The 13,695-nt window shown below is 51.8% G+C and overlaps 5 protein-coding genes across 5 annotated transcripts; 2 read left to right on the forward strand and 3 right to left on the reverse strand.

The window, feature by feature from the left end:
- Positions 1 to 391: 391 nt before the first annotated feature.
- On the reverse strand, positions 392 to 795 carry A1O3_10359 (uncharacterized protein; the record flags this gene model as incomplete). The annotated part of the gene is made up of 2 exons (XM_007740449.1): positions 392 to 707; positions 761 to 795. 2 exons carry the CDS (start codon positions 793 to 795, stop codon positions 392 to 394), a joined length of 351 nt encoding a protein of 116 aa, XP_007738639.1.
- Positions 796 to 1,452: 657 nt separating this feature from the next.
- A1O3_10360 (cell division cycle 14) lies at positions 1,453 to 3,521 on the forward strand (the record flags this gene model as incomplete). The annotated part of the gene is made up of 4 exons (XM_007740450.1): positions 1,453 to 1,498; positions 1,558 to 2,098; positions 2,147 to 3,197; positions 3,294 to 3,521. 4 exons carry the CDS (start codon positions 1,453 to 1,455, stop codon positions 3,519 to 3,521), a joined length of 1,866 nt encoding a protein of 621 aa, XP_007738640.1.
- A 1,289-nt stretch (positions 3,522 to 4,810) lies between these two features.
- Positions 4,811 to 7,270, reverse strand: A1O3_10361 (uncharacterized protein; the record flags this gene model as incomplete). The annotated part of the gene is made up of 1 exon (XM_007740451.1): positions 4,811 to 7,270. One exon carries the CDS (start codon positions 7,268 to 7,270, stop codon positions 4,811 to 4,813), a length of 2,460 nt encoding a protein of 819 aa, XP_007738641.1.
- A 2,779-nt stretch (positions 7,271 to 10,049) lies between these two features.
- Positions 10,050 to 11,117, forward strand: A1O3_10362 (uncharacterized protein; the record flags this gene model as incomplete). Its single annotated transcript, XM_007740452.1, has 1 exon — positions 10,050 to 11,117. The coding sequence occupies one exon, from the start codon at positions 10,050 to 10,052 to the stop codon at positions 11,115 to 11,117; it is 1,068 nt and encodes a 355-aa protein (XP_007738642.1).
- A 56-nt stretch (positions 11,118 to 11,173) lies between these two features.
- On the reverse strand, positions 11,174 to 11,574 carry A1O3_10363 (ribosomal protein L22e; the record flags this gene model as incomplete). Its single annotated transcript, XM_007740453.1, has 2 exons — positions 11,174 to 11,300; positions 11,357 to 11,574. 2 exons carry the CDS (start codon positions 11,572 to 11,574, stop codon positions 11,174 to 11,176), a joined length of 345 nt encoding a protein of 114 aa, XP_007738643.1.
- Positions 11,575 to 13,695: the final 2,121 nt, after the last annotated feature.

A 13,695-nucleotide genomic window follows, 5' to 3' on the forward strand; every position in this document is an offset into this window, starting at 1 on the left:
GAGGGTTCCAGAGATGGCATCGCTATAACTGCCGAGTCGATCAGCTGGCAATTATCAAGCGGCATCGACCGGAGTCAGATCCATCTGGATTGCTAGCAAGCAAATGATCCGTGACTCTTCTAAGGAGCCTTGCCATGGATATTGCATCCCAGTTTCAGCATGCGACCTGTATTCAGGTAGGGCTGAAGGCGGGACTCGCCTGCCATTTCTTCGAGAAGGGGTTCAATTTGTGTATGAAACTGCCATGGCGAGATCAAGGCCCAATGATGACCCGAAAACGATCTCGACTTGCGACGATAAACCTTTCCCTGCTGTAGCACACGGAGTGTCTCCACTCACATTGTGTAGATGGGCCTGGTAGCTGAATGATAGAAGCAAGATAGCCATCTGGTCACGGTTGTGACTCGAGCACATCCACATCTAACTCTTCCATAACCTGCAAGACAACGCTCAAAGACTCCATAAAGCCATTGACGGCCACTCGAAGCATTCGATTGGTTGTTGCAGAGTATTCGGTACGAAGGATGACATTCCGATCGTCTTCCAACCCACCCTCACTGGCGTGGCCAGTCGTCGATTGGGCTCCCGAGTCCGAGGCCACCAAGGTAAATTTTCGGCGCACGAGAGGAGACAATTCAGCATCGACCTGAAGGGCACGCAGAGCTGCAGACGCGAGGCGGTGGCTCAAGAGAGGGACGTCAATCACTCTGTACCATTCAAATCAGCAGACGTCCAGGGTGTAGAGGGGATCTCGACGCACAACGAGCAGGGGAAGTCGGATTGTGAAGTGCCCATTGTTGAAGGTTGAAGCGAGTTCTTCTTCTGCGCAGGGTGGCCAAGGTCAGAGAGCGAGGGTAGGCGGTAGACTCCTTGTCACGGCGGCACTGTGCAGTGTGCAGTGTCCACACGGCATGGATGATATGACGACGGTGAAGCAGGTCCCCAGGTCCCCAGGTCCGTTGTTGGTCGTTACTCGTTACTCGTTACTCGTTACCACAGCTCGAGATCTCTGAGACCCTGGTGGCGGCTGATATCGGCGGTTGCTGGGAAACAGCGGCACTAAGACGGTTTGGCTCCAAATAACATGGTTCCGCCCATCAGGCTCCGTGGCCAGCACTCCCACAAAACCACCACATTGCCCGTTCCCGCATCTTTACTCTCTTCGTGCTGCCACTCATCCATCTATGCTGCCGCTGGAGCTCTCTTAGCCATATCTCTCTTCCACTGCTATGCCCTGCGGCATGCTACAGTTATAGTCCAGTCCCTCCAGTCCTGTTGCCACAGCTGTTATTGTTGTTGACCTCCATTCCCCTCCCGTTCATCGCCCGAGCTTCCCAACAAGCAAGAAGCGATCACACTTTGTTTACCTCTCGACTTCAATAAGTGTTCGCCGCCTTGCTACCGAGCGAACACTGGCGAGTAGCTGTGATCTGAAGGGCGATGGGACCTCCAATGGCCCATCCTGCCAGTTATGGCCAGGTCATCGAGTACATTCAAGGTGTGAAACAAAACATTGCCCCCGTCAACCTCAGGGACGAGACTAACAAGGCCCTCAAGATCGCTTGTACTTAGCATCATACACTCACACACCAGATGAAAACACTCCTTTCCCGTATCCCGCACAAACCAGAAGATCGCCTCACAAAAAGGCCTCACGGGCGCAAGCTGGCCCGACGCCTGCGGTTCTCCGACCACCCCCGGTGTACTTCACTATCGATGATACGCTTCTGTATAACGCTTTTCATGCAGACTTTGGCCCTCTGCACATTGGACATTTGTATCGATTCGCCGTACAATTTCACGAAATTCTAGGCGACCCAGCCAACAACGACAAAGCTGTGGTGTTTTGGAGCAGGGCTGATGCACGGAGTCGAGCAAATGCTGCGTGCCTGGTCGCGTGCTATATGGTCCTGATTCAAGCATGGCCACCACATCTCGCTCTTGCTCCGATTGCGCAGGCCGACCCTCCCTACATGCCCTTCAGAGATGCAGGATACAGTCAAGCAGATTTTATCCTCAACATTCAAGACATCGTCTATGGTGTGTGGAAGGCGAAAGAAGAAAATCTATGCCAGCTCAAAGAGTTTAATCTGGAAGAGTATGTTGTCGCATCGCGGATTGTGGAGATCTTACTAATGTTGTCTAGATACGAACGATTCGAGAGAGTTGACATGGGGGACTTCAACTGGATCTCGCCGCAGTTTGTCGCTTTCGCATCACCTCAATCCGAACCTACCACTCCGATACCAGTTTCATCTCCTGCCTACTCCACTCTACCCTCTTGCATACCAGAGATCCAGAGCGCCAGAATATCTCAACCATTCAAGAACGTCCTCACCCATTTCGTCCAGAGAGATGTCGGTCTGGTCGTTCGACTGAATTCGGAGCTTTACTGTCCAACATACTTTACTGCTCTTGGTATCCAACACATTGATATGATTTTTGAGGACGGCACCTGTCCCACTCTGCCCATTGTTCGCAGATTTATCAAACTGGCACATGGCATGATAACGAACAGTAAGAGCATCGCGGTCCATTGCAAAGCTGGTCTTGGGCGGACTGGATGTTTGATCGGAGCATACCTTATTTACAGGCATGGTTTTACTGCCAATGAAGTCATTGCTTTCATGCGATTCATGCGTCCTGGCATGGTAGTTGGCCCACAACAACATTGGTTGCACTTGAACCAAGGGCAATTCAGAGAATGGTACTGGGAAGACCAGTTGAAGGCGAAGATGGAGCTCAACAAACCATCCACGCCCCGCGCCATGTCGACCAAGACTCCAGCTCGTATCAACAGTGGAGCGCAGACAGCAACACCAAATCGGTCAAGCGCACAGAGATCTGCTCTGGGGGAAATTGACGGCAATGACATCTCGAATTCTGGTTCCTTCCAAGACGAAAACCTCCCGGCACCTACTCCAGGTCAACCGAGAAAATATGCTCGAATGGACCCACGCAGTCATCCTTATTCGCGATCCACATCCGGAACAATGCGAGTCAATGGCAACAAGGCTGACACTGAGACGGCCGCCGAGGCAAGTCGCCAGAGTATGACCGGAGCAGACAGTGAAGAGGAACTGATTCTGCAGAAGGCAGCATCCCGTCGCAGCCAGAGCAAGAGCCCTGGCAGCAAGGGCAAGGCACGGAGCGTGTCATACACCACTACCACGACCACCATGACAAAGACGATCGACGTCAGTGACACCATGGATATCTATGAGGATGAGGGAGACATCAATTTTCAACTGGAGGATACCAATGCCATCTGGGATGAACTTGCTCAGGAGCAGGAGAACTTGAAGCTAAGTACCAAGAGCGAAAAGACTCAGGCGAACGGCACAGGTCGACCAAAAACAACTCCTAGGTCAGCAAGTGGAATGGGTGCCATGAGTGTTGCGAAGACCAGATCGCTTCGAGAATCTCCACGCCGCAGCGGAGGGGAAGACAAAACGAAGGTCCGGAAGACTAGTGGTCGGGTTGGGAGTGCAAATTACGGGCCTACCGGTGTCAAGCGGTGATCTTGTTACAAGGCATTTCTCGAGCATGAGCACGGTGATGATGGATTTGGGACAAATGGCCACGACATTGAATGGTGACCTGGCTTTGATTTCTGTTCGAGGTCTATCGTTTTCTTCCCGCCATGAGCAACGAGTATGACATGACGGCCGCATACGCAGATGGCTTGGTGGATGGCGAGAGAGATGGCGTTCATGGCGTTGACAATGGCATTGTAGCAACGGCGAACAGGGGAGAGGAGTCGGCGCGGAAAATGTTTTTATCTATCAGGGGACCTGGCTTCAGGATCCGAACCGGACGTGACAATTGTGGGTTGTGCATTCTGGACTCCGGCACTTGTGACAGAGGACCTAAAGTATTATGAGCATTTCTCTCCGCATCAGAAGGTCTTGTTCCATTCCGGTTTCTGTTCCCTTTCGAACTGCTTTTCGCATTTGATATCACTTACAGACTACACGCGACAATGCGACGAGTGGCACAGCCTACAAAATCCAAGCAGGGTCACGAGACGTGGAGTGGAGAGGACTTCCGCTCTCAAGTGTAAGGGCAACATGCAGAACAAGGATGGATGAATGAGGAGGACCAGGCGTGTACATGTTGTTGAATCGTCTTCATTCATCTCCAAGCACCCGGAGGTCAATCTGTTTCGATCGATCCAAACCAAGTGTCAAGAGACCTAAGTCGGACTAAGCTATCGTCGTCCAGTTCGTTCCTGATGTCAAAATCGATTTGGAGCATTGAATCTTCCATTGCGCTTCACTCTTCCTAGCAATATCTCATCTCCTCCGTCAAGCTATCCCGCGCAGCAATATCGCGAAGCGTACTCCATCCATCAATCCAGCCATAAGGCGACATCTTTGCCTCTATATGGACATGATAAAAGTCTTCGTGTTCGGGGAAAATCGAATGAACCCAAACATGATCAGCGCTGTCTGTCGCAAGATGTTCTGTCTTCCCGACTCTCGAGTGAACCGAATGAACCAAGTCAAGTGAATATCGTTGAGTAGAGGCTCAAACTGCCGGTATGAGGATAAACTCCAAAACAGGAAAGTCCGCAACTCATAACTTGTTTTGATCAGAGTAGAGGAAGTGTCTTGTTGTAAAGAGGGACTAGGGTGGGAAGGTGTATGGCCACTCTGTCACCAGTTGCGTTTCCACCTCACTTTTCGTGAATATGTCGTAGAACTTGTCCATCAAAGAGCCATGCTCAAAGCTCCAATCCCACGCATTCGTCCAAACTCCTGAGCGCCTAGGTTGTGGTCGTAAAGCCGTTAATTGTGTTGTGATTGCATTAGGTTTCCACCTTCTCTTTGGATCGCCAGAAATGCATAAGCCTGCTGATTCTATTTATTTTCTTTCTGCCCTTCTCATCTGCAATAGTCGTATCAGGAACAGTTTCGAACTTCAGCTTGCTGCCATTGGAAGATCCGGGAATCAGACGATTCAGACTCGCCAGACTATTTCGCTTCCACGCTTGTTGGCTGTTCGATCTCGAAGTCGATGGGACAATCATGGAAGATGAGCGTTGCTCGACAGAAGACCTCGTCCCTGCACTGCTCGAAAATCTTGGTAGAGCTCCGCTGGATATGCTATCGCTGAGCGAAGGAAGATCGTCGTTGGAAGCTCGCAGCACAAATTCTGGACTCGGCTCGCCGAGTAATCGCGTCGGGCGAGAAAAGGTGTCGAAAGAAATGTGGTCCGCATCGGGTGAAGACATCATTGAAGCCGAGGTTGTGCGACCTTCAGTAGAGGATGCGTAATGGGATTGCGGTGCGGGATAGGCAAGGGGCATCGGAGACGATATCGAGGGTTTTTGAGTTTCGATTTCTTGGAAGACTGGCGCTTCTATGGTCGAGTTTGAAGACCTGGCATCTATGCGAGCAATGTCCTCTTCCGGATCAACAATTATAACGCCGTCGCTGGGAGTTTCGTTGATGGAGAGGCCCAGCCCTTCGGCAGAGAGTAGATTCGGTGGTGCCGAGGCCAGCTGAGCGAAGGCGGTAGCAGTTTCACTTTCCTGCGAAAGCTCCTCTAAAGAACGGCTCTGATTGAGACATCCGAATTCACCCCTGGCAAGAAAGTTGTCTTCTTCCTCTTCGTCAAAAACGTCCTCTGTAAGTGAAGCATTGCTACCAATACGATGCATGCTAAAGGTGCTCCGATTGATGGCGGGCATGATCGGTGCTGACTCAGTCCTCCTATGGACCGTCCCAAACGCATCCAGATTGGCTCGTCGCTCACTGCTGTGAAGCTTTGTGATCCGTGACAGCGGACCAGTTTTGATGTTGCCATCGTGCGCCAACTTTTCTTCGCTCCCGAAAGGACCCAGGGCCGCATCCAAGTCAAGAACAGGACTTGTAATTTGTTCCTCTGCTTGATTTGCAGTCCAGGTCTCTATCGGGGTCACTTTCTGCGGCGGATCACGGACTCGAGTCGAGACAGGAGAAGGATTGCGAATAACAACTGTGTTGTCGGCGTCAAAAATATCACTAAGGCGATCACTGGGATGCCTTGTCATTGGAGGTGGGGTGGGAGCACGTTGCTGTTTTGTCTTCGTCGATCTCTTGTCTGCTTTCCTAGAGAAAATCCCAGAAGTCCATGTGTGGTACTTGCGCTTCTTCGATCTCGAACTCATACTCCCGGACGTTCTTGGTCGTGCTTCTTCGACTACCGCCGGCGGAGTCGAGGGTTGAGCAGAAGTAGTCGAGACAAACACGTCAACAGGGTCGTCGATTTCAGTTTGGGGGGTGCCGGACGGCGAGCCACTGTTGGAATGACTGAACCAAAAGTGTTTCTTCTTGCTAGGAGGGCTTCCAGAACTCCAAGTTCCAGGTGAATCGGAGGCGGAGAGAGGTCGTTTGGGGAGGTTGATCATAGAGTCAGCAACCATACCTACTGACAAAGTAGAAAATGCACCTGCAGTCCGAGGTCGCTCTGGTGAAGTAGTTGCATCAACTGATGGGCTTAGGCCTATGGTCGGACGTGGAGTTGGACTCGCTATCGAATTGATGCTTCCAGACAAAGAATGACCTCCACGAATAGTGGAGGTGCTCCCCTCGGTCTCGGATGAGATGAGAGACAGCGGCCTGGGAATGACATCGACATGATCAGAAAAGCCGACCCGAGGACGAACTCCCGGGGCACTACCCCTTCGTCGAGGTGAGGACGGTGGGGTTCTGACAATGTTTGACATTGACTGGCGCATCTGAGGACTGGCACGAGGGAAGGAAAATGCATGTACGCTCTCTAGAGGAGTGGTCGGTGTAGACCCGGCCCGCGCCTTCGCCAGAGCGTTCACTTTGATCAGCTCAGACGTGTCAATGTCGGAGATAGAAACAGCTTGCGATCGACGGTGTACATGTCCCCTGGGTGCTCCGGTGATTGGTGGAGGTGGTTGGTATTCGGCCTTTTTAGGGCTGGTACTGACCATCTGGGGGCCATCGTTGCCACCTCCCACAAACTCACTTCCATGTCGTCGATGGCTCGTTCGAGCATGGTGGGTTGCGTCACCAAAGGAGGATTTGGTAGGACTAGGAGAAGCTTGTGTAGAGGTCGCATTTGGGGCAAATGTAAATGCAGGTAGCGGAGCCGCTCTTGCCGACCGGGCTGCGCGCTGGTGATTCAGAGCCATCTCCTGGAGTACTGGATGGGTCACACTTGGGTTTTGTTCTGGTGGTAGATCGGCGCCCGGGTTGAACTTGAAAGCCGGCAGGGGAGGCCTCATAGATCGACGATTCATTTCGGTGGCCATGCTGACAGTGTTTTGATTTGCCTTCTCTGCTCCTTCTGTTTCAATGTTCCCCTCGCTTGCAGGCCAGTTGAGGGTAGACATCGGCAGCGGTACGGCATCTGGGTCTCGAGAAGGTCGTCGTCGATGAGTTCGAGGAGATGGAGGAGGGATGTCTGAGATGGTGTCAAACGGAGACAAGACAGGTACCGTCGGAGGAAGTGAAATCGAAGTCATAGTTCAATAAAGCAGCCACCCAATAGTAGAAATGCTGGCGGTGTTCTGGCCAGCAGGCGGGCGCACCGAAGCGTGTTAAAGGTGAGCCGGCACCTTGATGATATTTGTGTCCAGCCTTTGTAAAGGAACAAATGCCACCATTACCGGGACCCCAAGAGGTGTTGCGCTATGATATGACTGTCCGGACGATAAGGAACGACTTGTGTACAAGGGTGTCTGAGGGCGGTTGAAGTTGTTGCGTCGAGGTGCTTGCTATTGTGGTTGGTGGTACCTGAGCACGAAGTCTCTACCACAGAGAGAGGATGTCGTGGATGGGTTCGGGTTGCTCGGAGGGATGATAGTGGAGGTTACTGAAGGAGTGGACGGCAACCTGGAAGAAAGACCGACTCGGGATCTTTCTTCGCTCAGGAGCCAGAGGCCTGGTGAGGGCGTGTGTAGAGAGAGAGGGAGGGATGAGGAGGGAGGAGAGAGAGATTGAGGTGGATAGAGAGTGAAGGTTCAGGAACTGGAGTGCAGTACGGATACGGGTAGTACCACCAGTACTAGCTGGGTGATGAGGTGCAGTGCAGAGTGCGCCTTAGGCCTTGGTCTGAGACTGGACCATGGCTGGCAGGTCAACCAGGAAAACTGAGGCCACTAAATCGAGCAGCTGAGACAGGTCAGCTGCAAGCTTTAAGCATTTAGTGAGTAGTAGGCGGTAGGTTTAGGCCCAAGAGCCACCGATCTGAGTTTAGGCGGGATCTCTAGGTGTGGCTTTAACCATGCATTCATGTAGCAGCATGCAGCTTACTTGAACTTGGACAATTGGGCGCCCACTACAACTGCACCTTGGGCATCTCAAGTGCCCACTGTGGACAACCTTCATAACATGCAGTTCTCTGGACATGCACACTGGACTTTCGGCACCCGACGGATACCTGAGGGCCACTTCAAGTTGTCCACATATCTATGACGATGGCAATGGCAATGGCAATGGCGCTCACCAAGGAGGACACGAACGCAAAAGAAGCCTTCATGCCAACCACCTAAATCTCCCTCTCGTGGAGACGCAGGCGCAGGCGCAGGCACAGCGGGCGTGGAGCACTCCTTGACCAAGCTGAACCCTGAACCTGCGCACAATGCACCATCCTGTCCGTGCAGGCTGATTGACACTGTCAAACTGATAGCCCGACCTCCTGGGCTGGCTGTCTGATGTGCTGGCAGGCAGGCTTGGGTCAGCTAGGAAAGGAGCTGGCAACAACCTGGCCTGCCAAACGAGCTCAATCTTGTAAGGATTGGTCCCCTTGATTCCGCTCTTCCACAACTCGGCCCGTGCTGCTTTCATTTCTGTGTAGCCGCAACCATCTGTTGCTATGTACAGCATGACTCGCCATCTTCTCATCAAGCCTCTTGAGCAACCCTGTCAATCGTGGATTTTCCTGCGGGATCAAGATCGCACGCTCGTGGTAGAGATGATCACCGATGATCAACTAATAGAGCAGAACAACGTCCTAGGGTACCTTGCACGGACATAGCTACGACCCTGCGCTTATGCAGGAACTTGCAGTTCTTAGCAACCAGTACCAGCCGTTCAGTCCAATACGCTTCGTCGGCTGGCCATGACTACGTACAGGGGCAATCTGCGACGCCTGCCCTTTTCGTCTTCAACTGAGCCCTCCAGGATTCCGGATTTGCACGGATACAGCCGACAGATCGGCTCTCCCGGCTGACGCTCCTGGAAAAAGTGCGCTGATAGCATGGCCAAACATGTGTGAAGTACGTACAGAGCACTTTCAATCAGCGGAACAACTGCGCTTGGAATCTCGGTTATGCTGGTTCAGAGTTAACGGGCTTGTTGGCTACGGGGCGGCCGTCACATCGACCCATCGACCCATCGACCGTTCTGCCATCACCACACACCGACAAAGCTGCTCAGGAACCGGTGTGGGTTCTTTGACTCACCGCTGTGGTTGGACTTTTGCGAATCAGTATCATTCTCATTTTGACCCAACATTTTTTAACTCCAGTCATGCAGGACTCGATTACAGACGACGGGAATGCCGAATAATCGTTCGCAGCTTCTGCAAGGAGTGTTGCGTTTTCGCCTGCAGCCCACTGTCTAGCGTCTGAATCTTTCTTCTAGCTACAGAAGCGAAGGCGAGGGCACGCGCTGCATCGCGCAATCGAAGAACCTTCCTACATGTGTAACCTTCCGGTCGACAAGAAATTAACTGGGCACGAATACCTTGGTCAGACGAGCTTCTTTTCAAGTCAACTGCCCAAGACACACCCCACGTCCGCAGTAGGACCAGAATTCCGCATCGGGCTGTGGAAGATTCATTGACAGCGACAGCAGCCACATTCCGGTGCAGTCGCCTCTCCTTGCATATCTTCCGCACCAAGAGCAGGGGACCACAGTCACCCTAGTCTCGGACTATTCTGCCGATGGGTGCACGTTTTGTACACCCATCTTGAGTACGGAGTGTAGTGACACGACATTTTCAGATCAGGCTGAGACTGTGGTTGTCTCTGAGCGCGCAAGACTCGGATTGACAGCCAAATTATTCATTACACAAGGACCCATGCAATGGCACCAGGAAGAAAACCAAAGGTTCCCAGTAGGACAACCACGAACCAGACATCTCGAAAAGGCTCCCAGAGTACACAGGAAAGTCCCGAAACTGTGGCTTTTCCGGTAGAAGTGCAACAGATGCTTCTTGACGCGTTCCGCCGCGCTTTCCCTTTTGACGAGCATCACGACGTGAAGGCGGCCATCCAACAGGTCAAAGGCCGTCTGTTCCTGCGGGACTTCACAGCTGCCTTTTCCAATCAAGACTACCTTGATGCATATGCATTAAGGTGGAGTGCTAGCCGTGCCCTTGGGTACAGCGATGTCTTCCTTCACGGCGACCTGCAGGAAGTATGGCTCGGCGGAGCCACATCCGTCGCGACCGCACATGAACCACAGTCAACAAGTGCTACCACAGTCGCTTGCATTGGTGGTGGTGGAGGCGCGGAGGTGGCTGCATGTGCGGTTGCGGCACGGTCATATTCGCTATCTAAAGTGGAAGTCCACGCCATCGATATCGCAGACTGGTCCAATTGTCTTACGAAGCTAGAAAACGCCCTGTCTACACCACCTCCACTGTCGGCCTATGCGAGTGAGCGCCTGAAGGCGGCAAACAAGCCCTTGGTCATGCGTGATCAACTGGAGGTTCGCTTTTCCCAACACGATATCCTCTCAGTGACTAAGACAGACCTCCGTGACTTGCTTGGTGGCGTCCATTTATGCACCATCATGTTCGCCTTGAACGAACTCTTCAGCACGTCGATTTCCAGGACAACCGCCTTCTTACTGGCGCTTACCGATATTATGCAGCTGGGTTCATGGCTTCTGGTGGTCGACAGCCCCGGGAGTTATTCGGAAGTCAAGTTGGGCCAGGGACAGGATGCAAGGACCAAACAGTATCCAATGAAATGGTTACTCGATCATACCCTTTTAGAGGTGGCGAGCGATGAGAACAGTAAGTGGAAGAAGCACGTGGCAGATGAGTCAAGGTGGTTTAGATTGAACCCGTCGTTGAAGTACACGATGGAGCTGGAGAATATGAGGTACCAGATCCATCTGTACCAACGGATCGGAGAGGCACGATGACAGTCTATTTGTCACAAGAACTTTTTTCCCGACCCTTAGGCCCTAGGAGGTGTCATCTATTCCTCATCATCATCGCCCTCGTCGTTGACCACGTTGAAGAATCTCAGTTCATAGACACCCTTGCTGGTCGACACGACACGGAGCCAGTCACGGAGCTGCTGCTTCTTGAGGAACTTCTTTGTCCTGTCCATCTCGTCAGCATTGCCGTCGACACCGGATATGAGTGGTATAGAACATACAAGTACTTCAAGTAGCGGCCGGAGAACGGAATGTGTGTGACGACCTCGATCTTTCCACCACCGACTTGCGAGATGGCGATGTTATCGCCCAGGTTGCCGGTGCGGCCTTCGACCTTGATGCGTTCGTGCAGGAACTTCTCGAACGCAGACAAGTCGAAGATCTTGTCGCTGACGGGCTGGCTGCAGTTGATGGTGTACTGCGCAACACAGATTAGCATACTAGACACTTGGCGTACAATGGCTCATTCTGTGCTTACCTTCTTGGTGACCTTGGTCTTGCTGACCTTGCCTCGAGCCTACATGAAACAAAGAAACAAAACCTTAGCCTACTGTTCTCATCGGCCCTCGACTTCGCATGGTTGCCCCATGCGGAGTCGCTGGGAAAGGGCGCGAACAGCAAAGCAGTGCGGTCGGTCTTACCTGGGCGGGAGTGGTTGGTGCCATTGTGAATGGAGAGATTGTGCGGTCGCAAAGAGATCAATATCCTGCGCCTTGTGGTCGGGGTGAGGGTGGTATGCGAGATTGAAGTTGGGTCGACTGGCGATCATGAAATTGTCTTTTGCGCTGGCGGTTTGTGTGGAAAAATCGTCGGTATACCTTCCGTAGGACGTTAGTGCCAAGATCTGCATGTCACGTGGTATGCTCCGACATCTCCAGTTCTAAGCCAACGGACATCGGACATATGCCATATGGTATACGAGGTCATGAGGACCAGCTTTGTAGCACCTGATAATTATTCCATCCCTTGAAAAGAGCATTTTGGCAAGCCTTCAAGAAAAGGATTCCCGAGTCGACTTGTCTGCAATTGGGATATGGTACACCGCTGACTGATGCGCCCACGGAAGCTGGGCGAGAAACAGCTCATATACTTTGATGGGCACACGCAAAATGAGGGCCTCGAGCGAAGGAAAATATTCAGAACTGTGTTAGATCAGTTGGTCGTATCTTTTGCCTCACGTTGAGACGAATCTTACAGAATCCCGCCATTCCACATACTGTATACCTCCCCCAGCGTAATGCTCAATCTTGCCCACTCTCGCCCACCGTTGATTTTGTCCAGCAGAAGATCGGTGAGACGAAGTCTTGTACGCGGAGAGGCAGTAACGCGATTTTTCAGCGGCTTGCTAGTTGTGAACGTCGAGTTCAAGTTCATGCATTTCAAACTTGAAAGAACTATATTCGTAGTACTACGGAGCTACACGTGACCTCGTAGAGTCAGGGCTCTTTTGATCTGTCTAATGAAGCGCCTGAGAAGCCGGCGGCTTTTGTAGTCATGCGTGTCTTCCAGTGGGGGGGGTATTCGGCCTTACAGAATACTGGGAAATGAAAAGGCAACGAGAAAGTCGAGGGCAAGCGAGATACGAGTCAGCACTCATCACGTCCTTTCGGGACAGCTTTCACCGCCCTGTCCAGTTAAAATCTTTGGACCGGCAGAAAGTTTTAAATCATCCAATCATATTGTCTACAGGTGCGACTGACTTCACCGACTGGCAGCTAACTAAATTGGGATATTTTTCTCTTGGCGGAATTTTGGTCGTGTCTCTGGGGTATAAGTATCTCGCTCGCCCTCGACTCTCTCTTGATCTTTTTTCTTTTCTTCAGTACTCTGTAAGCCTCAATCCCACCCCCCTACATTTGAGACAAGTATGGCTAACAATTCAACAGTTGCCTTTTGGCTTAGATCAAGTGTAGTATCTGTTCTTTTCAGTTTAATCTCTGAAATCATCCTACGGGATGAATACATTGATTATTCCCATTTTTGGAGCTCGCTGGTTAAACCCCTCTGTGCTTGCGCAATGGGTTTCTGGCACCGTGTCCGAGGCCTTACACTACTGCCTTGTGATGCGAAACACCCTTTTCATCATTTCTTTGCCTTGAGCAAAGCTTTGGAGAAGAGGTCTTGAGAAAGAAGGAACTCCATCCAGCATGAAGGAAAATTCTGATGGTGAGACACGACTTCCAGGGACGAAGCTGTTCTGAACCTGACCGCGAACTGAGATGGGCATTACGGCATGGCCTTGTGGGAGCAGAGGTTGAGGGCTTACAGTGTTGAATCAATATTTTGGCTGGAAATATTGGCTGGCAGGCAGCAGCAAGGAAGCTGTCCTCGTTGCTGCCTGGGGGACCATCTGCTACTCTAGAATCGAATGTATCTACTGTATCTCTTGATTTACGATGAAAAATGATGGTTGTGGCTTGAATAGTTCTCTACCATGTAGCCCTGTAGTAGATGTTGTGCGATGTAAATTCCCGGGCCCAAATCTGATGTATGTGCAGTGGTCATCGAATGGAAAAACAAGACGGCTCTGTCCGCCGTCGAAGCCACAGACAGCGACCTA

The sequence above is a fragment of the Capronia epimyces genome (assembly GCF_000585565.1).
Source record: "Capronia epimyces CBS 606.96 chromosome Unknown aczIQ-supercont1.11, whole genome shotgun sequence".
Taxonomy (NCBI): Eukaryota; Fungi; Ascomycota; class Eurotiomycetes; order Chaetothyriales; family Herpotrichiellaceae; genus Capronia; species Capronia epimyces.